The sequence below is a fragment of the Pristiophorus japonicus genome, chromosome 21, assembly GCF_044704955.1.
Source record: "Pristiophorus japonicus isolate sPriJap1 chromosome 21, sPriJap1.hap1, whole genome shotgun sequence".
NCBI lineage: Eukaryota > Metazoa > Chordata > Chondrichthyes > Pristiophoridae > Pristiophorus > Pristiophorus japonicus.
The window spans coordinates 83,480,804-83,506,605 of NC_091997.1; the positions used below are offsets into that span (position 1 = coordinate 83,480,804).

Consider the following 25,802-nt stretch of genomic DNA (forward strand, 5'->3'; position numbering starts at 1 on the left):
AAAACCTATCGACCTCTGTCTTGAATATACTCAAAGACTGAGCCTCCCACAGCCCTCTGGGGCAGAGAGTTTAAAATGAAGCTCTTGAACATTCTGTCTGAGGCCGTCATTTTAAATTTGAATGCGATGCAAATCAGGTGTTGACGTTGCAGCCAATGAAATCCCCAGGCCCTCATGCCCCGTCAGCTGTACGCTCAGCTTGTCCGTTTTAGGTGGGCCTTAAAGGGCCACCCACGTTTCCTGCTGTTGGGAAAGGGGTCCTTCGAAACTGTGTTGCCATTCAGTCACAAGCTATGGTGATTACCTTTGGTGTGTCCCTCTCAGAACAAAGAAAAGCGTGTCTATTGACATCACCCAGTCAGCCAAAGGGCTGGAGGTGGGGCTGGACTTACGGCAGGACTCACAGCAAGCAGAGTCTATTTACTCAGAAAACTGCAGCAAACAGTCTACAGAATCTATTTAAAAAGAGACTCAACGCGCTACAGCAAACAGAGTTCCTGACTGAGTTGCAGCAACATCTCCCGATAAGAGCAGGGCGATTTCTCCAGCAAACTGCAGTGACGGGAGGATCGTTACAGACAATCCCCGGTCACTTGCAGCAGTGCGGTGTCCGAGCGTGATTGACGGGGCAATTACCCAATCACCTCTATTCTGACCAGGAATAGTGCTGTCACTCTATGCCACCAATAAAGAGTTGACATCAGATGGCATTAGATGCACCCATTATGGCATCAATTGTACCTACAACAACCTGGCAGTGACAGACTTGAGACCAGTTAGACAAAGAGCGGGTCAGAGGCTGGGTATTCTGGGACAAGTGTCTCACCTCCTGACTCCCCAAAGCCTTTCCACCATCTACATGGCACAAGTCAGGAATACTCTCCACTCTCCTGGATGAGTGCAGCTCCACCAACACTCAAGAAGCTCGACACCATCCAGGACAAAGCGTCCGCTTGATTGGCATCCTGTTATGTCTTGGATAAAGGGTCAAACTAGATACTGCGAGCTCAAAGTAAGGTGTGACCATAGTCCTTTATTACAGATCTCAGAGTGCCTCTCCAGCCTGTGAGGCCTCCTTATATACAGGTGCTCCCAAGGGATTGTGGGATCCCTTGGGACTCCAGGGGATAAGCTCTCTGGTGGTTGGACATGGTATTTACAGGTTGAAATACATAACAACACTCCCCGACAAAGTCAATAGTGCAACTATTTACAATGTGAGTCGATCTGGGGCCTTCCTTTCCCTGGTTGATCGTCTCGGTGCAAATGCTGGTGCTGGTGTGTCATTTGTTGGACCTTCATTGGGCTGCTGGGGGCTGGTGAGCCGTGCTGGGCTGCTGCGGGTGATGGGTTCTGCTTCGTGGTCAGCCGCTGGGTTGGTTGCCACTTGTGTGTGTGTTGGAGGGTCGAAAAAGGTAGAGTCTATTGTGGGTTGTTCTGGATAGTCTGTAAATCTGAGTTTGGTTTGGTGCAAGTGTTTTCTACAGGTGAGTGCATTTGCAAGTTTGACCACAAACACCCTACTCCCCTCTTTGGCCTAAACAGTGCCAGCAATCCACTTGGGACATTGTCCATAGCTCAACACAAATACAGGATCATTTACTTCAATTTCGCTTGACTCATTCGCGCGATCATGATATGTATTCTGTTGAAGCCGCCTGCTCTCTACCTGTTCGTGTAGATCAGAGTGGACTAACGAGAGCTTTGTCTTAAGTGCCCTTTTCATGAACAGTTCAGCCGGTGGGACCCCGGTGAGCGAGTGGGTCTTGTGCGGTAACTAAGCAGGACTCGGGATAAGCGAGTCTGCAGTGAGCTCTGCTTGATTGTTTGAACTGCTCGTTCTGCCTGACTGTTGGATGCTGGCTTAAACGTAACATGTTTGATCCCATTGCGGGTCATGAATTCCTTGAATTTGACACTGGTAAAGCACGGCCCATTGTCACTGACAAGGACATCAGGCAGGCCGTGCGTGGCAAACATGGCCCGTAGGCTTTCAATGGTGGCAGCGGACGTGCTTGCCGACATTATCACACATTCAATCCATTTGGAGTTCGCATCTACAACCACTAAAAACATTTTTCCCAAGAATGGGCCTGCATGAACCTTAGGCCACGGTTTGGAGGGCCAAGTCCATAAACTTAGTGGCGCCTCCCTGGGTGCATTGCTTAACTGGGAACATATATTACATTTGTGCACACAGTACTCTAAGCCTGCATCGATACCGGGCCACCACACGTGGGATCTGGCTATCGCTTTCATCATTACAATGCCTGGGTGGGTACTGTGGAGATCACTAATGAAAGTGCCCCTGCCCTTTTTTGGCACAATTACCCGATTTCCCCATTGAAGCAGTCTGTCTGTATAGACATTTCATCTTTGTGCCGCTGGTATGGCTTTATTTCTTCCTGCATCTCTAACGGGACACTAGACCAACTCCCGTGGAGCACACAGTTTTTTTACTAAGGACAGTAAGGGGTCCTGGCTTGTCCAGGTTCTAATCTGTCGGGCTCACTCTTGAATGCTTCCATTACTATGACTAGATCTGCGGGCTGTGCCATCTCTACCTCGGTGGTGGGCAATGGTAGCCTGCTGAGAGCATCGGCACAGTTTTCTGTGCCTGGCCTGTGGCGGATGGCGTCGTTGTATGTGGTCAACGGACAACGTGAGCGCCTATCTCTGGATGCAGGCCGATGCTTTTGTATTTATCCCCTTATTTTCAGAAAAGAAGGATATAAGCGGCTTATGGTTGGTTTCCAATTCAAATTTGAGCCCGAACAGATATTGATGCATTTTCTTTACCCCGTAAACACACGCTAACGTTTCTTTTTCGATCATACTGTAGGCCCTCTCGGCCTTAGACAGACTTCTGGATGCATAAGCAACCGGTTGCAATTTCCCAAATTCATTAGCTTGTTGCAATACACACCCGACCCCGTACAACGACGCATCACATGCGAGTACCAAACGCTTACATGGATTGTACAACACAAGCAATTTGTTTGAACATAACAGCTTCCTAGTTTTCTCAAAGGCATTTTCTTGGCTTTTACCCCATACCCATTCATCTCCTTTACACAGTAAAGAGTGCAGGGGTTCTAACAATGTGCTAAGATCCGGTAAGAAGTTACCAAATAGTTCAGGAGTCCTAGAAACGATCGCAGCTCCGTCACATTCTGTGGTCTCAGTGCGTTCTTGATTGCCTCCGTCTTCGAATCACTGGGTCTGATGCTGTCCGCCGCGATTCTTCTCCCCAGGAACTCCACTTCAGGTGCCAGGAAAACGCACTTCAAGCGTTTTAGCCTGAGCCCCACACGATTAAGCCGACTAAGAACCTTCTCCAGGTTCTGCAGGTGCTCGACAGTGTCCCGACCTGTAACCAAGATGTCGTCCTGGAAGATCACGGTGCGCGGGACCGACTTCAGCAAGCTTTCCATGTTCCTCCGGAATATCGCCGCGGCCGATCGAATCCCAAACAGGCATCTGTTGTAAACGAAACGACCTTTGTGCGTGTTGATGCAGGTGAGGCCTTTCGAAGATTCCTCCAGCTCCTGCATCAAGTCCAGCTTCGTGAACGTTTTCCCTCCTGCCAGCGTCGCAAATAGGTCGTCTGCCTTTGGTAGCGGGTATTGATCCTGCAGCGAGAAACGATTGATAGTTACTTTGTAATCACCACAGATTCTGACGGTCCCATCTCCTTTGAGGACTGGAACGATTTGACTGGCCCACTCATTGAATTCGATTGGCGAAATGATGCCCTTTCGTTAAAGCCTGTCCCGCTCGATCTCCAACCTCTCTCTCATTATGTAAGGTACCGCTCTCGCCTTGTGATGGATGGGTCACGCCCCCAGAATCAAATGGATCTGTACTTTTGCTCCTTGAAACTTCCCGATGCCTGGCTCGCACAGCGAGGGGAATTTGCTGAGGACCTGGGCACATAAGGTGTCGTCGACGGACGAAAGCACTCGGACGTCATCCCAGTCCCAGCGTATCTTTCCCAGCCAGCTCCTGTAGGGCCTTCACCCGGTACAACCCAGAGTGGTAAATCGTGCACCGCTCCATCGTAGGAGACCTTTATGGTAGCACTGCCAATTACGGGAATCAGTTCCTTTGGGTACATTCTGAGTTTGGTATGAATGGGAGTCAGGACTGACCTTGAAGCCTTGTTGCACCATAACTTATCTAAAGTCTTTTTACTCATTATGGACTGGCTTGCACCTGTGTCCAGCTCCATGGACACCGGGAGTCCATTTAATTCAACCTTCAGCATTATCGGGGGACACTTTGTGGTAAATGTGTGCACCCCATATACCTCTACCTCCTCGGTCTGAGCCTCTAGTTCATCGTGATCCACCGTAGATCTGTCCTCCTCTGCTACATGGTGGTTTGCAGGATTAGCAGGGTTTGCAGCTCGCCTGCACATGCGTTGGAGGTGTCCCATTGTTCCACAGCCCTTGAAAACGTATCCTTTGAAGCGGCATGAATGTAATCAATGATCACCTCCACAGCGCCAACAAGGTGATAATGGCCTTGTATTCACCACCCTTGATGGCGGACTCTGAGTCATCGGTGGATGTGTAGCTACAGGCATGTAAGTCCTGCCATGTACATTTCGATTCGAAAACAACGTTACTTTGTTCACAGTACTTGCAGCAGCACTAGTGTGCTGGGAAATTTGTTTGGTATTGTCACTAGTGGAGATAAACGCCTGGGCTATCGCTATGGCTTTACTCAAGGTTGGGGTCTCTACAGTCAAAAGTTTGCAAAGTATTACTTCATGGCCAATGCCAAGTACAAAGAGGTCCCTGAGCATATGCTCCAACTGACCTTCAAATTCGCAATGTCCTGCCAGGCGCCTTAGCTCGGCGACGTAGCTCGCCACTTCCTGGCCTTCAAACCTCTTGTACATGTAGAACCGATACCTCGCCATCAGAACGCTTTCCTTCGGGTTTAGATGCTCCCGGACCAGTGTGCACAACTCATCGTTTGACTTGTCTGTGGGTTTTGCTGGAGCGAGCAGGTTTTTCATGAGGCCATACGTTGGTGCCCCGCAAATGGTGAGGAGAATCGCCCTTCGTTTGGCAGTGTTTGCTTCTCCTTCCAGCTCATTGGCCACGAAGTATTGGTCAAGTCGCTCCACGAAGGTTTCCCAATCATCTCCCTCCAAACATTTCTCCAGGATGCCCAGTTCTCTGCATTGGTGCGGTGGGGTTCGTTATCTGTATCTCGTCGCCAGTTGTTATGTCTTGGATAAAGGGTCAGACTAGATGCTGCAAGCTCAAAGTAAGTGTGACCATAGTCCTTTATTGCAGATCTCAGAGTGCCTCTCCAGCCTGTGAGACCTCCTTATATACAGGTGTTCCCAAGGGATTGTGGGATCCCTTAGGACTCCAGGGGATAAACCCTCTGGTGGTTAGACATGTTAATTACAGGTTTACATACATACCACAGCCCATCCACCACCTTCAACCATCACTCCCTCCACCACCGGCGCACCATGGCTGCAGTGTGCACCATCTACAAGCTGCACTGCAGCAACTCACCAAGGTTTCTTCGGCAGCACCTCCCAAACCCGCGACCTCTACCACCTAGAAGGACAAGGGCAGCAGGCGCACATTCCCCTCCCAGTCACACACCTTCCTGACTTGGAAATATATCGCCGTTCCTTCATCGTCGCTGGGTTATGATCCTGGAACTCCCTCCCTACAGCCCTGTGGGAGCACCTTCACCGTACAGAGTGCATCGGTTCAAGGCGGCACCTCACCATCTCCTTCTCAAGGGCAATTGGGGATGGGCAATAAATGCCGGGCTTGCCAGCAAAGCCCACATCCCAGGAACGATGAAAACAAAAGTTAAAAACCTTCCTGAAGTGCCTTTTTATGACTACCTGAAATGTAAGAGGGTGTGCTGCTTACTTTCCCAGACACCCCAATGGGGGAGCCACATTGGGAATTGCCCTGACAGAAGGGTTGGAGCTGATCTAGCCGGCACTTCACGCATTACTTATTGAAGCTGGAGTCGGAGCGGATGAGCCGGGATAAATCCTGTCTGATTCCCTTGAAGCTGAAGGTGTGCGTTAGTCATGGATTTAATCCTGCCTGAGCAATGTTTGGGCGGTTCTCTGCCATAAAGACAATTGTTTGCGTGCAACCCTTGCAATCTTGAAAATTGAAGTGTGCGTTGCCTGAAGCAATGTTGCTGACTCGAGCTGTATTATACTTGTGTTGAGGTAAGGGTATTCCTGCCATGTTGCAACAAGCACATGGCTGTTAGCAGCTGCCCCGGTGCCAGAGAATGGCAGCAGCTGCCTGTCTCGGTGTTTGCTTGATCAGGCACGTTGACTGTGTCAGAGAGCGGCCAGGATACAGTATGGGACTGGATCAGAGGCAGGGAATGTGGAGTGAGATGTTATGGGAAGCTCTCACCGTTGCCGATGTGATGGACCCGCGGTGATTGGGCAAACCCCGCTGAAGGCCCTACAGATGTTGAGGGCAATTGTTTGGACTCACCGTGGAATCATAGGGGGAGATATTGGCCTTCTTTGCGCCTCCCATTGACGCCTCTGGGGGGCGCTAACGGTTCACTGACGGCGTACCGACCTGGCGCGGCGAAATCACCGATGCCCGCGAACTTGCATGGCGGGTGAGCGCAGGCGTGATAACTCACCGCCTCGCTCTACTGCGCCCCGTAAACCGTGACATCATCCGCTGCGCAGCGCCCTGTTACCGCCCCGGATGCAATATTGGTTCCCGCCCCCTCCCCCCCCCCCCCCGCAGCGTCGCCAGGCGTCAACAATGGCAGCTGTGGGAGGCGATGTCACCGCGGCCGGCCGCTTGGGTGGTGGTGGGGGGGGGGGGGGGGGGGGGAGGCGCTAATTAAAGGCAGCCATGGTCAGGTCGGCCCAGTGTGCTGTTTTTTGAATGTGTTTCCATCCTGCGATTGGTCAGCTCTTCTTCAAGAGCTTGTGGTTGATCCTCGCGGCGTGCCGGTGCCGATGCCCACCGTTCCCGGCATGAGCTGAGAATCATGGCAGCATTGGCCCTTGCCTGTCAGGGAGGGAAGTGAGCCGATGATTCGTACGGGACATTGGGCCGCGCTGTGCTTCTACTGCCCCGCTTGCTCCGGTTAGCGCTCCGAGAGAAGTGGCCGCGCTTGAGTTTGTGCTCCACTTCGCTCCTGGAGCGCTAAACCGGAAGTTCGCGTCGGCCGAATTTGCGTAGCGCCCAGCGACAGTTTTGCACTCCCACGCAAATTCTAGCCTGAGAGAATGTTACAGCTCAGAGGGTTCGGCCCATTGTGACTGAGTTGGGAGAAAGACTGGAGGACAATTGGCTGATTTGCTCAAGGACAAACCGGATAGCTGATTGCCTCGATTTGCTGTGGATTCACTATCGCTTCCATAAACTGTGTGTTCCTGAAAGCAGCGTTGCTGGGCTGTGGAAACCAGACCCTGACTTTGATACCTTTGAAAACACGAGCACCAGAGCCACCTTCCTTGGTCTCTCCGTTGGGTCGCTGCACTTTGAGGGAACACTTGGCACATGATGAGGCCTGAACGCGAGGCCCCTTCTGCCCTCTCAGGTGGACGTAAAAGATCTCATGGCGCTGTTGGTTACGTAGACAAATGTGTCAGCAAGCTCCCATAAACAGCAAATGAGGAGAATGACCTGATAAGCTGTTTCCGGTGAAGGAAGGATTATTGGCCAGGGCTCCAGGCAAGCTTGCCCAAACGATGAAAGCTTTGACAAAGCAACATTTCCCCCAGTACTGTGCGAGGTGGCAGCTGTGCCTCAGTGGGTAGCACTCTCGCCTCTGGGTCAGAAGGTTGTGGGTTCAAGTCCCACTCCAGAGACTTGAGCACAAAAATCTAGGCTGACACTCCCAGTGCAGTGCAGTGCTGAGGGAGTGCTGCACTGTCGGAGCTGCCGTCTTTCGGATGAGACGTTAAACCGAGGCCCCGTCTGCCCACTCGGGTGGATGTAGGAGATCCCATGGCACTATTTCGAAGAAGAGCAGGGGAGTTATCCCCGGTGACCTGGCCAATATCTACCCCTCACCCAACATCACAAAAACGGATTATCTGGGTCATTATCACATTGCTGTTTGTGGGAGCTTGCTGTGTGCAAATTGGTTGCTGTGTTTCCCACATTACAACAGTGACCACACTCCAAGAGTACTTCATTGACAGACAGACTTGCATTTATATAGCGCCTTTCATGACCACCAGACATCGCAAAGCGCTTCACAGCCAATGAAGTACTTTTGGAGTGCAGTCGCTGTTGTAATGTGGGAAAGTTATAATCGGCTGTAAAGTACTTTGGGATGTTCAGTTACTGTGAAAGGCGCGTTATAAATGTGAGTCGTTCTTTCTAGTGCCAGGTTATAGGTTCTCAAATGCCATTCTGCCCGATGGGTGGATGTACTTTTACTGATAGAGGTAAGAGATAGGAAGATGGGAACAGGAGGAGGCCATTCAGCCCCTTAATGGGAGCACAGCAGCTGAGTATCCTATCTCCATTTATCGGCCTTGGTTCTGTATCCCTTAATACCCTTGCCTTAACAAAAATCGATCACTCTCAGTTTGAAATTTTCAATTGACCCTCAGCCTCAACAGAAAGTTTCTGATTTCCATTGCCCTTTGTGTGAATAACATTTCACCTCTGAACGACCTAGCCCTAATTGAAAGATGATACATTTTTGGATATTAAGGGAATCAATTGATATGGGGGACAGTGCAGGAAAGTGGCGTTGAGGTAGGTCAGCCATGATCTTATTGAATGGCAGAGCAGGCTCGAGGGGCCGAATGGCCTACTCCTGCTCCTAATTCTTGTGTTATTATTTTAAGGGTGTGCCTCCCTCTAATTCTGCCCTCCTGAACATCCCTGATTATAATCGCTCCACCATCGGTGGCCGTGCCTTCTGTTGCCTGGGCCCCAAGCTCTGGAACTCCCTCCCTAAACCTCTCCGCCTCTCTACCTCTCTCTCCTCCTTTAAGACGCTCCTTAAAACCTACCTCATTGACCAAGCCTGCCATAATTTCTTCTTATATGGCTCGGTATCAGATATATTTGTTTTGAAGCGCCTTGGGACATTTTACTACGTTAAAGGTGCTATATAATTCCAAGTTGTCGTTCAGAGGAAATAGTTGCTCTACCTCATCAGATCTATAATCATCTTAAACTCCTCAATTAGATCAAACTTTAATCTTCTATAATCAACGCAACACAAGCCTAGTCTCTGCAAGCTGACTTCGTAAATTAACCCTTTCAGCTATGGTATCATTATGAAAAGATCAGACAAGAGAGCAAAATGTGAATCCTGGCTCGCAAACAGCTGGAACCAAGTGAAACCCATCGCCACAAACGATGGGTGCAAAGAGAGTCAGAAAACGCTGGGGTGGCTCAGTGGGGTAATATCGGCCAGGCCAACGACCCCAGCATCGAAGCACTGACCACACTTGATCAGCTCCGCTGGGCGGGCCACATTGTTCGCATGCCCGACACGAGACTCCCAAAGCAAGCGCTCTACTCGGAGCTCCTCCGCGGCAAACGAGCCCTAGGTGGGCAGAGGAAACGTTACAGGGACACACTCAAAGCCTCAAATGCAACATCCCCACCGACACCTGGGAGTCCCTGGCCAAAGACCGCCCTAAGTGGAGGAAGTGCATCCGGGAGGGCGCTGAGCACCTCGAGTCTCGTCGCCGAGAGCATGCAGAAACCAAGCGCAGGCAGCGGAAGGAGCGTGCGGCAAACCAGTCCCACCCTCCCTTTCCCTCAACAACTATCTGTCCCACCTGTGACAGAGACTGTAATTCCCGTATTGGACTGTTCAGTCACCTGAGAACTCACTTTTAGAGTGGAAGCAAGTCTTCCTCGATTTTGAGAGACTGCCTATGACGATGATGATGATTGTGCAGGTGTTGCCTCTGGTAAGTATCACCTGACCAGGCGACGGATGGTGAAAAGAACTCGGTAACGCAACATGGAGCTGATGGAAGAGAAAATCGACACTAAACATTCACATATAAAGACAGAAAATGCTGGAAATCTCAGCGGGTTAGGCAGCATCTGTGGAGAGAGAAACAGAGTTAGCGTTTCAGGTCTGTGACCCTTCGAGGGTCTTTTGAGGTGATTCAAAACTCGGCTGCCCGTGTCCTAACTCGCACCAAGCCCCGTTCACCCTTCACCCCCTGTGCTTGCTGACCTACATTGGCTTCCGGTTAAGCAACACCTCGATTTCAAATTTTTCTCATCCTTGTTTACAAATCCCTCCATGGCCTCACCCCTCCCTATCTCTGGAATCTCCTCCAGCCCCACAACCCCTCGAGTTTCTGCATTCTTCAAATTCTGCCCTCTTGAGCATCCCTGATTATAATCGCTCCACCATCGGTGGCCGTGCCTTCTGTTGCCTGGGCCCCAAGCTCTGGAACTCCCTCTCTAAACCTCTCCGCCTCTCTACCTCTCTTTCCTCTTTTAAGACGTTCCTTAAAGCCTACCTCTTTGACCATCCTGCCGTAATTTCTTCTTATGTGGCTCGGTGTCAACTGTATCTGTTTTATCTTATAACACAGCTGTGAAGCGCCTCGGGACGTTTTACTACATTAAAGGCGCTATATAAATCCAAGTTGCTGTTACCTCCGTTTCTCTCCACAGATGCTGCTGAGATTTCCCGCATTTTCTGATTTTTATTTCAGAATCAAGCATTTTGCTTTTAGTGCTAAACATTCACAGGTTGGCTAAAACTGGTGGAACAGGAACGGAAGCGTATTGGGAAGGAAGTCCGAAGAGCGTACTGAGGAGCTGAGACTCGGGCAATTATCTATATCATGTTGCAGAGGCCGTCCTAGTAATGAGCCCTTTGTCTCTCTGTACCGATGCGGAGGGGGATTAGTGTAATTGGTGAAATGTCACACCTGCGTATCAGCAGGTAAATCATTCATTGACAGGCCCTGTGAGCAGTCACACACACACACACACAGCAAATCAACACCTCGAGTCACAATACAGCAGACAGGAAAGAATGACTTGCATTTATATAGCGCCTTTCTCGACCACCGGATGTCCCAAAGCACTTTACAGCCAATGAAATACTTTTTGAAGTGCAGTCACTGTTGTACTGTGGGAAACGCGGCAGCCAATGTGCGCACAGCAAGCGCCCACAAACAGCAATGTGATAACGACCAGGATATCTGTTTTATTTGTTATGTTGATCGAGGGATAAATATTGGCCAGGACACTGGAGATAATTTCCCTGCTCTTCTTCAAAATAGTGGCCATGGGATTTGTCATGTATGTAGAACATGTATACTAACTGTATAGTCACATAAGGTGTGCCACCAGAGGGCACTGCGGTGGGAGACCTGAGGGTCACCTGCAAAGGTATACAGGGCCCAGTATAAAAGGCTGCCCACCATGTTTGTGCCTCACTCTGGAGTTACAATAAATGGGACTAAGGTCACAACAGCTCAAATACAATACTAGATCTCGTGGAGTCATTCATAAGAGTATTAAAGATATAACAGGATCTTTTACATCCACTTGAATGCATTGAAGCACTGACCACACTCGATCAGCTCCGCTGGGCAGGCCACATAGTCCGCATGCCAGACACGAGAATCCCAAAGCAAGCGCTCTACTCGGAACTCCTTCACAACAAACGAGCCAAAGGTGGGCAGAGGAAACGTTACAAGGACACCCTCAAAGCCTCCCTGAAAAAGTGCAACAGCCCCACTGACACCTGGGAGTCCCCGGCCAAAGACCGCCCTAAGTGGAGGAAGTGCATCCGGGAGGGCGCTGAGCACCTCGAGTCTCATGGCCGAGAGCATGCAGAAAACACGCGCAGGCAGCGGAAGGAGCGTGCGGCAAACCAGTCCCACTCTCCCTTTCCCTCAACGACTATCTGTCCCACCTGTGACAGGGACTGTAATTCCCGTATTGGACTGTTCAGCCACCGAAAGACTCATTTTAAGAGTGGAAGCAAGTCTTCCTCGATTCTGAGGGACTGCCTATGATGATGATGATGATACGTCCACTTGAGAGGGCCGTCGGGGCCTGGGTTTAACGTCTCATTGAAAAAAAAAAGCACCTCTGACAGCGCAGCACTCCCTCAGCACTGCACTGGGAGTGTCAGCCTGGATTTTCGTGCTCAAGTCCCTGGAGTGGGACTTGAACCCACAACCTTCTGACTCAGAGACGAGTGTACTGCCCACTGAGCCAGGGCTGACACTGCCGCTCAGTGTGGTGATCTGGAGGCGTTCATGGCCCACTGCCGATAGGTTGGCTGCACAGAGCTGCTCGGGGCTTGCTGTGCAAACCTGCGAAGACATAAACATCAGCCCAAGAATCTGTCTGTGTAATTGATCCTGCTCAGCGTTGACTGAGCACTAGGCGTAGGATCAGCAGCAGCTGCCGGTACAGCAGCTGGCTTTTTGATGTATTTGAGAAATGGAGGGTTTGTTCTTCCAGCCGAGCAAAGGGTGCAGCGAGAAGCGTGCTGCTATCTTCACTGAATTGTATCGAGTTTGTTCACTGTGGAGTGCTGCCCACTGTCTTTGTGAACAGACGGGGCCTTTGTGCGCAGGCTGTGAGAGTTGGTGTTGGTTTTCAGTCGCGTTGTTGATACAATGCTGACCACAGACCGGGGCTTGTGAGCACAACTTCCTGCAGCAAGTGACTTAAAAACATCTGTTATTCGGTGCTCGTAGCTGGCCGGGGGTGTGCGTATGACACAGGCAGGCCTGCAGATACGTGGGGCTCCTAACCTTGGCAAGGGCCCACTGAACTGTCCCACACCTTGTTTATCAGGAGCAGCGTAACACAGATCAGCACAGGTAAAGCAACATTCCTTCGAAACTCCTCCTGCTAGCTGGCTGACACTGGCTCAGAAATGCTCGGGCCCACTTCACCCAAGTCTTCTTCTTCTTCGGCAGTCCCTTGGAGTCGAGGATGACTTGCTTCCACACTAATATGAGTCCAATGCGGGACCTACAGTCTCTGTCGCAGGTGGGGGGGGGGGGATTGTGTACGCGTGGAACAGACAAACTGAGCCAGGAGAAATGTAACTTAACTTAACTGTGCTTTTATACAACCCAAAATGGAGTCCCAAAACCAGCATGAGTACAGCGACTGTATAGCTCCCGCAGGGTCCTAATGCCCGCTTAGTGAGCTGTAACAAATAAATACAGTATGAACACAACAGGGGGCAGACGGTGGTTGGAGGGATGGGTGGGTGGGGTGCTTGGGATGTGGTGCGCTCCTTCCGCTGTTTGTACTTGGCTTCCGCGTACTCCTGACGAAGAGACTCAAAGTGTTTGGCGCCTTCCCGGATACTTCTCCTCCACTTTGAACAGTCTTGGGCCAGGAATTCCCAGGTGTCGGTGGGGATGTTGCACTTTTTCAAGGAGGCTTTGAGGGTGTCCTTGAAACATTTCCTCTGCCCACCCTGGACTCGCTTGCCAAGTTGGAGCTCCGAGTAGAGCGCTTGCTTTGGGATCGGGCATGCGGACAATGTGGCCCGCCCAGCGGAGCTGGTCGAGTGTGGTCAGTGCTTCGATGCTGGGGATGTTGGCCTGATCGAGAACACTGACGTTGATGCGTCTGTCCTCCCAGGGGATTTGCAGGATCTTGCGGAGGCAGCGTTGGGGGTATTTCTCCAGCATTTTGAGGTGCCTGCTGTACATAGTCCATGTCTCTGAAAGTGGTCAAAGAGTCACAGTCAGACGCTGACGTGTTGGCGGGATGGAAGGTGTGAGATGTGTCACCGTGAGGGTGCTCGCACAGAGACATTTTTATCCTTTTTTATTCGTTCCTGGGATGTGAGCATCGCTGACAAGGCCGGCATTTATTGCCCATCCCTAATTGCCCCTTGAGAAGGTGGTGGTGAGCCGCCTTCTTGAGCCGCTGCAGTCTGTGTGGTGAAGGTGCTCCCACAGTGCTGTTAGGGAGGGAATTCCAGGATTGTGACCCAGCGACGATGAAGGAACGCGATATATTTCCAAGTCAGGATGGTGTGTGACTGGGAGGGGAACGTGGAGGTGGTGGTGTTCCCATGCGCCTGTTGCCCTTGTCCTTCAAGGTGGTAGAGGTCGTGGGTTTGGGAGGTACTGCCGAGAAGAAGCCTTGGCGAGTTGCTGCAGTGCATCTTGTAGATGGTACACACTGCAGCCACGGTGCGCCGGTGGTGGAGGGAGTGAATGTTGAAGGTGGTGGATGAGGTGCCAATCAAACGGGCTGCTTTGTCCTGGATGGTGTCGAGCTTCTTGGGTGTGGTTGGAGCTTCACTCATCCAGGCAAGTGGAGGGTATTCCATCACACTCCTGACTTGGGCCTTGTAGAAGGTGGAAAGGCTTTGGGGAGTCAGGAGGTGAGACACTCGCCGCAGAATACCCAGCCTCTGACCTGCTCTTGCTGCCACAGTATTTATATGGCTGGTCCAGTTAAGTTTTTTCCTCTACCTCGGGTGGGTTGGGTGGGGAGATTCACTCACTTCGAGCACCTTGTGGGTACCTACCCAGCAGCTGTGCCCGATTCCCCGGCCGTAATGGTGGGAAGAACATGCTGAAACGTGTGCGAGCCTCCGAGTTGCGGTCACAGTGGGTGAGATGCACTCGCCAAGGGCTCAACATCGGAAAGTGACCCGTACAGTGCATTTAGTATTTTATATTAACACATTCACGGTGAACACTGCATTTCGGTGTACAGGATGTGACTGAACTAGAGAGGATACAGAGGAGATTTACGAGGATGTTGCCAAGACTGGAAAACTTTAGCTATGAGGAAAGATTGGATAGGCTGGGGTTATTTTCCTTGGAACAGAGGAGGCTGAGGGGAGATTTAATTGAGGTGTATAAAATTATGAGGGGCCTAGATAGAGTGGATAGGAAGGACCTATTTCCCTTAGCAGAGGGGTCAATAACCAGGGGGCATAGATTTAAAGTCGTTGGTGGAAGGATTAGAGGGGAGATGAGGAAACATGTCTTCACCCAGAGGGTGGTGGGGGTCTGGAACTCACGGCCTGAAAGGGTGGTAGAGGCAGAAACCCTTATCACATTTAAAAAGTACTTGGATGTGCACCTGAAGTGCCGTAACCTACAGGGCTACGGACCAAGAGCTGGAAAGTGGGATTAGGCTGGGTAGCTCTTTGTCGGCCGGCATGGACATGATGGGCCGAATGGCCTCCTCCTGTGTTGTAATTTTCTATGATTCTATACGGTATATTATGTGGCAGCAGTGATATATGGTTTATTATGGCAACGATGAGGATGATCTAGATAGGAAGTTGCAGGCAGAGTATGTTTCTAATTTACTGAAGGAAATTCCACAGCCTCTTGTATTTCTGGGTTACATTACTTCTACACCTGGCTCTAGAGACTACATGTAGCTGAGAAACATTGGAACTGTAAAGGATATAGATCACAGTGATCCACATAGATGGACTAATAAGGGAGCAGCACGTGCTGGAGTAGGAGAGCAACGGCAGTGAAAAGGGACGTCACCAAGGTCCAGGTCGGTACAGCAGGAGCGGCGAGGTCGGGGCGAAGGAGCGGCGAGAGATTGTAGAGGGACATAATCGGGGCCCAGGAGAGGCGAGAGTTCGGGCCCAGAAGAGGCAAGGGCCCAGGGGCAGCACGGACCCAGCCCACACTGCGATATGTGTGCGCACTAGGTCTGTGCAGCAGAGCTGGTCTCCAGTCGTCCTGGTTCAACCCTTGCCACTGGACCAAGACCTAGCTCTGTCAAGCCCGTGTGGTGGCTGGTGTGCAACGGTCACCCCACGTTAAATAAATCCACGCACAGGCATCTTCCACCCTTCAAGATGTAGTTCGGGATCCGGAATATCAGGTCCTTCATTGAAACACCTGTGAACTTTTTGATGTGGAAGCAAATCATCCTCGATTCAAGGGACTGCCTCTGATGATGATAGCAATTATATAATATACGCTATATTATCACACAGTATATAGCAAAATCTAACTGGTAGTTGCATTGTATAGTATAACACATAATAAAGAATATTAATTGTTTAATGGTGCACAGTGCATTATTTATTATGCAGTATATTTTTTATTTCCCTTTGTGACGTATAGTGTATATAGTATTGACAATATGTAATACAGAATGCAGTGTGTACCTGACAATTATGTAAAGATCCAGGTCTTTGTCACACAGCAGTTGCTTTATTTGGGTTATTGTTTCTTGGTTTAGTTCCTGGGGACTTAGCAGAGGATAAAACGATGACATGCTGTGTGATCCTGAGTTATTGCATTGTGATATAGCCCCTCCGCCAGTCAGTGCTGCACTGAGCAGATTGTACATGGTGCAGTTGGTATGCTGGTCAGTGGGCCGAGTGTTCCTTGTGTCATCTTCAATAAATGGAAACACTAAATACTTGCAGACAGCTGAAGGGGGGGGGGGGGGGCAGTGTAAAGGTTGATGTGATCAGATGTGTTTGTGTGTTGGTCTCTTAATCTGTCACACGCTTCCTGGAATGAAAAATTGCAGTTCCAGGTTGAACCAGAACACGTTTGCTACAATCTCTAACCCTCTACAGTGTCTGCAACAGGAAACTGTCACTTCCTATTGACTATTCAACTTCACAGGGTGAATTTGTGAGATAAGGATAAGAACATAGAGTTCTGAGCAGGAGTCGGCCATTCGGCCCCTCGAGCCTGCTCCGCCATACAATGGTTCTAGACTCCCCAGCCATAGGAAACATCCTCCCTGCATCTACCCTGTCAAGCCCTGTAAGAATTTGTATGTTTCAATGAGATCACCTCTCATATTCTAAACTCTCGAGAATATCGTCCCAGTCTACTCAATCTCTCTTCATAGGACAATTCCCCCATCCCAGGAATCAGTCTGGTGAACCTTCGTTGCACTCCCTCTGTGGCAAGTATATCCTTCCTTAGGTAAGGGGCCGCTTCAGTCCCAAAGGACACCCTTTCAATTAGAAACCTCCCCGCTGGGGCCGCCTTGATTCAACAGTCTTACCCTCCACTTCCCTTTTTCATTCACTTCAAAAATATTTTCCTGTTATTAGGTTTGGAAATTTGGGTGCAAAAGTGCTCAGCCTTTTTGTTAACGCTTCAACCAACGGTGCAACATTCTGCCTGCTTCAGCCAGTTGCTGCGGAGACAGGTGGGACACAGGTATTTTGTGTTGAAGTCCCTGTATTATTTTTGTGCTCTGTGGTTTTGTGTGGGAGGTGCTTTGAGCTGACTGAAATGTGTCTGAATATTTTCTCTCACCACACCCTATGTCGGGCGTTCTGCTCCATTCAGATCCGATTTCCTTCAGTCTATCCCCAGCTCTGTTGACACATCACGCTGTGCTCACACACACTGCCTGCTGCCTGGCTGTGTGTGTGTGTGCGCCTTGCTGCTTACAGGGGGCTTGGCCGAGAGCATGGAATGGCTGCTGTGAAAAGTGGAGGCAAGATGAACGGCCGCAGGTGAGCGCGAGCTGGTGTCCTACTGTGTGTGTTGATGTGACTGCTGGGCTGGCCCCTCATCATCATCACAGGCAGTCCCTCCGAAACGAGGAAGACTTGCTTCCACTCTAAAAGAGAGTTCTCAGGTGGCTGAACAGTCCAATACAAGAACCACAGTCTCTGTCACAGGTGGGACAGACAGTGGTTGAGGGAAGGGGAGGGTGGGACTGGTTTGCCGCACGCTCCTTCCGCAGCCTGCGCTTGCTTTCTGCATGCTCTCGGCGACGAGACTCGAGGTGCTCAGCGCCCTCCCGGATGCTCTTCCTCCACTTAGGGCGGTCTTTGGCCAGGGACTCCCAGCTCTGACCCCGTGTCTATGTGCTGACCCCTGGCCCCTGGGCTGCCCCCTGGCACTGTGCTGCCCCCTGGCACTGTGCTGCCCCGTGTCTATGTGCAGACCCCGTGTCTATGTGCAGACCCCGTGTCTATGTGCAGACCCCGTGTCTATGTGCTGACCCGTGTCTATGTGCAGACCCCGTGTCTATGTGCAGACCCCGTGTCTATGTGCTGACCCGTGTCTATGTGCTGACCCGTGTCTATGTGCAGACCCCGTGTCTATGTGCAGACCCCGTGTCTATGTGCTGACCCGTGTCTATGTGCAGACCCCGTGTCTATGTGCAGACCCCGTGTCTATGTGCTGACCCGTGTCTATGTGCAGACCCCGTGTCTATGTGCAGACCCTGTGTCTATGTGCTGACCGGTGTCTATGTGCAGACCCCGTGTCTATGTGCAGACCCCGTGTCTATGTGCTGACCGGTGTCTATGTGCAGACCCCGTGTCTATGTGCTGACCCGTGTCTATGTGCAGACCCCGTGTCTATGTGCAGATCCCGTGTCTATGTGCTGACCCGTGTCTATGTGCTGACCTGTGTCTATGTGCAGACCCCGTGTCTATGTGCTGACCCGTGTCTATGTGCAGACCCCGTGTCTATGTGCAGACCCCGTGTCTATGTGCAGACCCCGTGTCTATGTGCTGACCCGTGTCTATGTGCAGACCCCGTGTCTATGTGCAGACCCCGTGTCTATGTGCAGACCCCGTGTCTATATGCTGCTCGAGTTACACCAGTTCACGTTGCACTGTCAGTTGGTGACTTGTCAGTAATCGCCCTGTGAAAGCTTACAGCTGGGAACTGGAACTTGGGCTCTGTGGAAGCTGAGCAAATTTTAACTTGGTTTGTTTAACGTCCAAAGTTTAATTTGTTTAATGTGTCGGTTTTAGCGCCCCTTTAATAAGGAGACACTTGTATTCATGTTTCGACTTCAAATAGTTGTTGAAGCTGAGAAGGAATTTGGCTAGTGTCTGTGCTCGCATTGGAAATAATTCACGCCTCCCCCAATCAAGCTGTTTAGCACGACACATTTACTTTGCAAATGCTCGCCACAGATCTTGCAGGCTGCAAACTCTCCCCCCCCTTCGATGGTGTGTGTGGTTTATTTTTAGTCCGGGGATTGTTTAGGCTGTTTAAGCCGTTGTGTAGCTGTGTTTTTGGAACTGTGTGCTCATGCTGGGGAGCCACCTCATCGAGTTTACGCGGAACATTCCTGCGACTGGCTCAAAGCAACCCGGGTACTTGCCGAACATGTTAACACTTTAATGCCTGGAAGGCTCTGGACAGAGTAGACAGAGGGAAAGTGTTCCCATTGGCAGAAGGGCCGAGAAGCAGAGGACGCAGGTTTAAGGCGATTGGCAGAAGAACCAAAGACGACATGAGGAAAAACTTTTTTACGCAGCGAGTGGTTAGGATCTGGAAGGCAGATTCAATGGGGGCTTTCAAAAGGGAATTGGGAATAAGGAGCTGAAGGAATAGACGTTGCAGGGCTATGGGGAAAGTGTGGGGGGGAAGTGGAACTGGCTGAAGAGCCGGCACGGGCTCGACGGGCCGAATGGTCTCCTTCTGTGCTGTAACCGTTCTATCATGGTTCCATTTCGAACGATAAGGGAGTGAAGGGTTATGGGGAATGGGCAGGGAAGTGGAGCTGAGCCCGAGATCAGATCAGCCATGATTGTATTAAATGGCGGAGCAGGCTCGAGGGGCCGATTGGCCGATTCCTGCTCCTATTTCTTATGTTCTTATGATTCGATGAGCTGCATTCCGGAACAGGCTGTGGTCCACGGGCAAGGGTCTGCCTGGCCACATTTGAACGCAAGCAAATTGTCTCAAACTTTCCGTGCTCCACTTTGCAAGCAGGCCACGATGCGGTGCCCCTTTAAGAGCGGCTTCGATCAGCAGAGTATTTCAGTCACCCAGAAACAGCTGTGTGGCACCGGATCATGTGATGATGTGCGGCTTGGATAGTAAACAAGGCAAGCACACACTGACCTTCGACAGATACTGGCGGAGCCTCACTGGCAACTAATAGCGTTTTCACCGGACAGAAAGGGATTTTGGAATACGCCAATTGTGACAAATGGAGAACGGGGGAGTGGAACCGAGTCTAGGGACGATCGTAACCAGTCTCCAGGTGAGACTGAAGGAGTTCTGTCTACCTGAGACTGACCGAGCCGAATGAATGGCCTGAAATGGAGACGGTCAGAACTGTGATACTGATCTGTAACAGAGGGGTGAACTTTAACCCTGAAAAACGGGTGGATTGGGGCTGGTTGTTGGAATTATAAAAATCTCAGACACAACCCCAAATCTGTCTCCAAACATTCCGGGTTTAACGGAGGCGGGTTAGCAATTGAGATGTTTTAATAAGGCTGGCCACCTCTGATTTAACCTACGTTCCAGGTTTAACCCTGGTCAGGAGGGAGGCAAGGACTGCTTTGGGGAGATGGTAGGTGCGTTTACAGCACTGCTTGTGGACCAGGAGTTACCCCTCCCCCTCCCAGCGCCCCCCCCAGGCTCTCCCCATCATCAGACCCCCCCCCCCCCACCCCCTAATACAAAGACCCCTGATGTTGAGGATCAGACCCCCAGGGCCGGGGTCGGGGCTCAGACCCCCCCCTAAGCCCCCACCTCTCCCAGGTCCGGGGTTCCGAGCCCCACCCAGTATCGGGGATCGGAATCGCCCCCCCCTCCACACTCCCACCACCAGCTGCAGCAGCTGCCTTGGGACGTTTTACCACGTTGAAGGCGCTATATAAATGCTGGGAGATTCAACTATTGGCACGGGGACAACACGAGCAGTGTTGGATTGGCTGCCTGCTGTACACCCAGCTCGATTGACCTTTCCATTGAGGTCAAATCGGGGGCAGGGGGCAATGTTCCTGCTCATTTTCTTTGGGTGCGGGGCCCATTCAAATATCCGCGCACACACGCGGTTTTACCACTGAATAGCCGCTGACCCGCTGGGGCAGCCTGCATCCCAGCTCATGATGACTCTGACGCCCAACGTTTAAAAATAAACGTCATTTATTTTACAGTTCACCTCCACTCTTTGAAAGGCCTCAGTTCTCCAGAAACGCACAGACGCGAGGGAAGATTGTCCCAGTCCCGGGTGCAATAGATCGCCTGTGCGCGGGGAGTGAAGGAAAGCTGGGTGGGAAGGAAGCCGTGTCCCATTTAAATGAATGGAAAGACAATTGGACAAGTTCCTTTACCCAAGCAATCAATCCAAAACACTCGAATCAAGGACCAGGAAGATTTACATTTGACTGTAGCGCACCACACCGTAGTCGGTTCCATTTGTGTTCTCTTCTCTTTGCAGTTTAGCATCAGGCTAAGGGAAAAATTTAAATGCACAGTTTGTCACTAAGATTACATGGAAGCGTCAGTCCGTCTCTAGCAGATTAAACCACCTGTCCCAGAGCACAGTGCTGAGATCATCTCTGACCTCAACCAAAGACAGCCACCAGTCCTCGCTGGGACTGTCGCTGGCCACTATTGTACCCCACCTCCACCCACCGCATCTAAATGCTGCCGGTATCTCGCGTTTGTTGCTCCTTGTGGCCATCTGGTGGAGGGTAGGGGTAGTGATGGTAATGACCCAGCCTGGTGGTGGGCTCCTCTCCCTCCGTACCGGCCCAATAAACTGGCTTTTTTAGGCCTCAGTCTCATCCGAGCGACGACATCTCCGACTCCCCTCAATACTGCCCTGGAGTGTCAGTGAAGCTGCTGAATGGTGGAATCTGGTTATAGTCATTGGCCTTGAGCATTTCCCCAGGTGAGCGGGTGTCAGCTTGGCTCGGTTAGTAGCACTCTCCCCTCTGTGATTGTGAGTTTAAGCCCAAGTCTGGGACTTGAGGTATGTACTCTAAGCTGACACTTGCTGAGGGAGTGCTGCACTCTTTTGGGTGAGACGTAAAACTGAGATCCCGTCTGTGTGTTCTGGTGGAGGTAAACAATCCCATGGCACTGAATTGAGGAAGAGCAGCTCTTGATGGAAAGCTGAATTCACTCTGAGAATTATCACCGGTCATCATCATCATAGGCTGTCCCTCGAACGAGGATGACTTGCTTCCACACGAGTTCACAGATGTTTCAATGAAGGACTCGATGTTCCAGTCCTGAACTCCAATTGAAGGGGGTGGAAGATGCCTGTGCGTGGATTTTTTTAACGTGTGGTGACCGTTGCACATCAGCCAGCACACGGACTTGACAGAGCTAGGTCTTGGTCCAGTGGCAAGGGTTGAACCAGGATGACTGGAGACCTGTTCTGCTGCACGGGCCTAGTGCGCACACACATCGCAGTGTGGGCTGGGCCCCTGCTGCCCCTGGGCCCTCGCCTCTTCTGGGCCACTGGTGCGCTTTTATTGACACCAACACCTTGGCTGCCCGTGCTTGCAAACATCGCACCACCACACCTACGCCGCGAATATACAGTCTCCAGAGAATACAACCATTACACCAGCAAAGACAGGCCGATCCAGGCCTACATGAACAACCTACCACCAACCCGTCTCAAATCTAGAAGGCCATTTTGGACTGTTACCGAAGCCCTTCAGCGATCTCCCCTCAGCCTCGATGACCGACGGCGAAATGCTTGGAAGAACTGTGAGATACGGAATGGATCCCTTACAAAGGACCCCACAGTACAACCTGAAGGATCAAACAGTGGACACCCATCAACCGCCTCAGAACCGGTCACGGTCGATGCTGCCACCTTCTCCAAGTGGAAGATTAAAGCCTCCCCATCATGTGACTGTGGAGCTCCTAATCAGACCCTGGAGCACGTCATCGAGCACTGCCCTCCGAGGGAATTCACAGGCAGCCTACAGGTTATCCACGCTGTTACACCGGGAGCTGCGGCCTGGATATCTGACTTGGATATTGACATTTGATTTGCTTTGCTACTACATATGGAAGAGGAAAGAGGAAGAGTTGTGTCCTGACCAACATTATTTCCTCAACCAACAGCAAAGAAGATGAATTAGTGATAAAGTTCGTTTGATATTTGTTGCACTTGGCTTCTACCTTTGCCTAAACAACAGTGACCACAATTTATTGGCTGTTATGGGCTTTAGGTCAGTACCATGACAAGATGTTATAGCAATGCAAAGTCTCTCATTCTTCTAACTGTGCGACGAGTGCAGCAGAAGGTGGCCATCCTGTGATGTCCTCTGGGCCCACAAGGTTGCCACGTCCTGATAGAGCTGCAGCTTATAGTCCAAGAAGAGTGTTGCTGATTGGCACTTGGAACAGCTGACGGAGAGTGTTCTGGGCGGAGCGCCTGTTTTGGCCTGAGGGCAATGAGTGGAACACAAAAAGCCAAGGAACGAGTCAACAATGCTTTCACAGAGTTGATGTTGTTTCAAAATGTCTGGTCAGCACATTGGGGAGCAGAGACTGAGACGCACATTGAGGAAGAGAGACAGAGACGCACATTGGGGAGGAGAGACAGAGACGCACATTGGGGAGGAGAGACAGAGACGCACATTGGGGAGGAGAGACGGAAGCGCACATTGGGGAACAGAGATGGAGATGCACATTGGGGAACAGAGATGGAGACACACATTGGGCAACAGAGATGGAGATGCACATTGGGGAACAGAGATGGAGATGCACATTGGGGAACAGAGATGGAGATGCACATTGGGGAACAGAGACGGAGACGCACATTGGGGAGGTGAGATTCAGCAGTGCATCGAGTTCCCCGACCTCTCATTAGCTGCTCTCCAACCTGCTCAGGAACACTCGCTGACACCCTATCAGAAGCTGTCAATGAAAAAGAAAGACTTGCATTTATATAGCGCCTTTCACGACCACCGGACGTCTCAAAGCTCTTTACAGCCAATGAAGTGCTGTGTGGAGTGTAGTCACTGTAGTAGTGTAGGAAAGGCGGGGGAAATGCTATCAGACTGTGGCAAACAGCCCTGTACAATTCGACCGGTAAAACCAATGGGAAGGACGGAGAGTGGAAATAAATGGCCAGTGATCGCTGGAAGAACCGTGTGTTGCCGTTCAGGCTGCGTGGGGGAGAGGAGATATTCTCAATTCAAGTCGCCAGAGCGCGAAGAAAATTCAAATCCTCTTTCCCCAACTGTGCCGCTGGGGTGGTACGCAACGATGGAATCGTCTGTAGCACAGTCCAGAGCTCGCGGCCGATGGGCTCTCGATGCTTCCCAGTTACACACTGTGCTGCAACCTTGAGTTATTGCACCATGTTACCCTGAGAGCGGACTGAAATCTGAAGGCTTCACGTTGCAAATGGATTCTGGCTGCGATTGACAATGGAACAGGAGGAATAAACTGAATGTGTCACAGTCTGCTGCCTCTATAGAAAGTACTGTCAGTGCAATATTCAGACACCATTATAAATAGGAAGCGCGCAGCTCAGGTGCTTTGTGGTGAATGCTGGACGTGAGATTGGATTACTGTCTTTAGTTCACCATCAGCCGCCCAGTTTTTATTTATTTATTAATGTTTTCCACACACCCCCACCCCATCCCCCGCACTGCAGCCTCTCATGGTGTCAGCTGATTCTCAGTGGGTGGCACTCTCGCCTCGGAGTCAGAGAGTTGTGGGTTCAAGTCCCACCTGAGCACATAAATCTAGGCTGACACTCCAGCACAGTGCTGAGGGAGTTCTGCACTGTCGGAGGTGCCGTCTTTCGGATGTGACATTGAACCGAGGCCCCGACTGCTCTAGCTTTGAACCAGGGAGTGCAGACATAATCTATTCCCCTTTTGAAAATCATACATTCTGTCCTTATTGCCATATAATATTTTGATGGGATCAAACATGTCACATCTGCCCCGTTTAAACCAGCGTCCAATGGTCAGGCAGAGCGAGCAGTGCAAACAATCGAGCAGAGCTTGAAGAGTGTAACTGAAGGCTCACTGCAATCTCGCCTATCCCGAGTCCTGCTTAGTTACCGCACAAGACCACACTTGCTCACCGGGGTCCCACCGGCTGAACTGCTCATGAAAAGGGCACTTAAGACAAGGCACCCGTTAGTCCACCCTGATCTACACGAACAGGTAGAGAGCAGGCGGCTTCAACAGAATACATATCATGATAGCGCAAATGTGACACGTGAAATCGAGATTAATGATCCTGTATTTGTGTTGAACTTTGGACTAGTGGCTTCCCGGCACTGTCGTGGCCAAAGAGGGGAGTAAGGTTTTGCTGGTCAAACTTTCAAATGGACTCACCTGCAGAAAATACTTGGACCGAACCAAACTCAGATTTACGGACTATGCAGAACAAGCCACATTAGACTCTACCTTTTTCGACCCTCCAACACACACACAAGTGGCAACCGACCCAGCGGCTGACCACGAAGCAGAACCCATCACCCGCAGCAGCCCAGCAGGACTCACCACCTCCAGCAGCCCAGCAAGGCCAGCTGCGCAGCAGCCCAGCGAGGGCCCAACAAACGACTCACCAGCACCAGCATTTGCACCGAGACGATCAACCAGGGAAAGGAAGGCCCCAGATCGACTCACATTGTAAATAGTTACACTATTGACTTTGCGGGGGAGTGTTATAAATATAAACCTGTAAGTACCTTGTTTAACCACCAGAGGGCTCATCCCCTGGAGTCCCAAGGGATCCCACAATCCCTTGGGAACACCTGTACATAAGGAGGCCTCATAGGCTGGAGAGGCACTCTGGAGACCTGTAATAAACGACTACGGTCACACCTTACTTTGAGCTTGCAGTATCTGGTCAGATTCTTTATTCAAGACATAACAATTTCTATCTCTCTTTATCTCTCTATCTCTCTTTCTCTCTTTATCTCTCTATCTCTTTCTTTCTTTCTCTCTATCTCGATCTCTCTTTCTTTCTATCTCTCTTTATTTCTATCTCTCTTTCTCTCTTTCTCTCTATCTCTCTTTCTCTCTTTCTCTCTATCTCTCTTTCTCTCTTTCTCTCTATTTCTCTTTCTCTCTTTCTCTCTTTCTCTCTATCTCTCTTTTTCTCTATCTCTCTA

At 50.8% G+C, this 25,802-nt stretch overlaps 1 protein-coding gene across 4 annotated transcripts in view; it reads left to right on the top strand.

Annotated features, from left to right (window-relative positions):
• The first annotated feature begins 12,730 nt into the window (after window positions 1-12,730).
• Window positions 12,731-25,802, top strand: part of LOC139234151 (GRAM domain-containing protein 2A-like) — a 104,877-nt gene continuing 91,805 nt past the window's right edge. For 3 of the 4 annotated variants that reach the window (XM_070865139.1, XM_070865145.1, XM_070865142.1), the window contains exon 1: window positions 17,330-17,445. In XM_070865139.1, the coding sequence (XP_070721240.1) occupies window positions 17,405-17,445 (41 nt within the window). In that variant the 5' untranslated portion in view covers window positions 17,330-17,404. Of the gene's footprint in view, window positions 12,827-17,329; window positions 17,446-25,802 lie in introns of those variants that run through there. The other variant, XM_070865144.1, reaches the window with a different exon arrangement.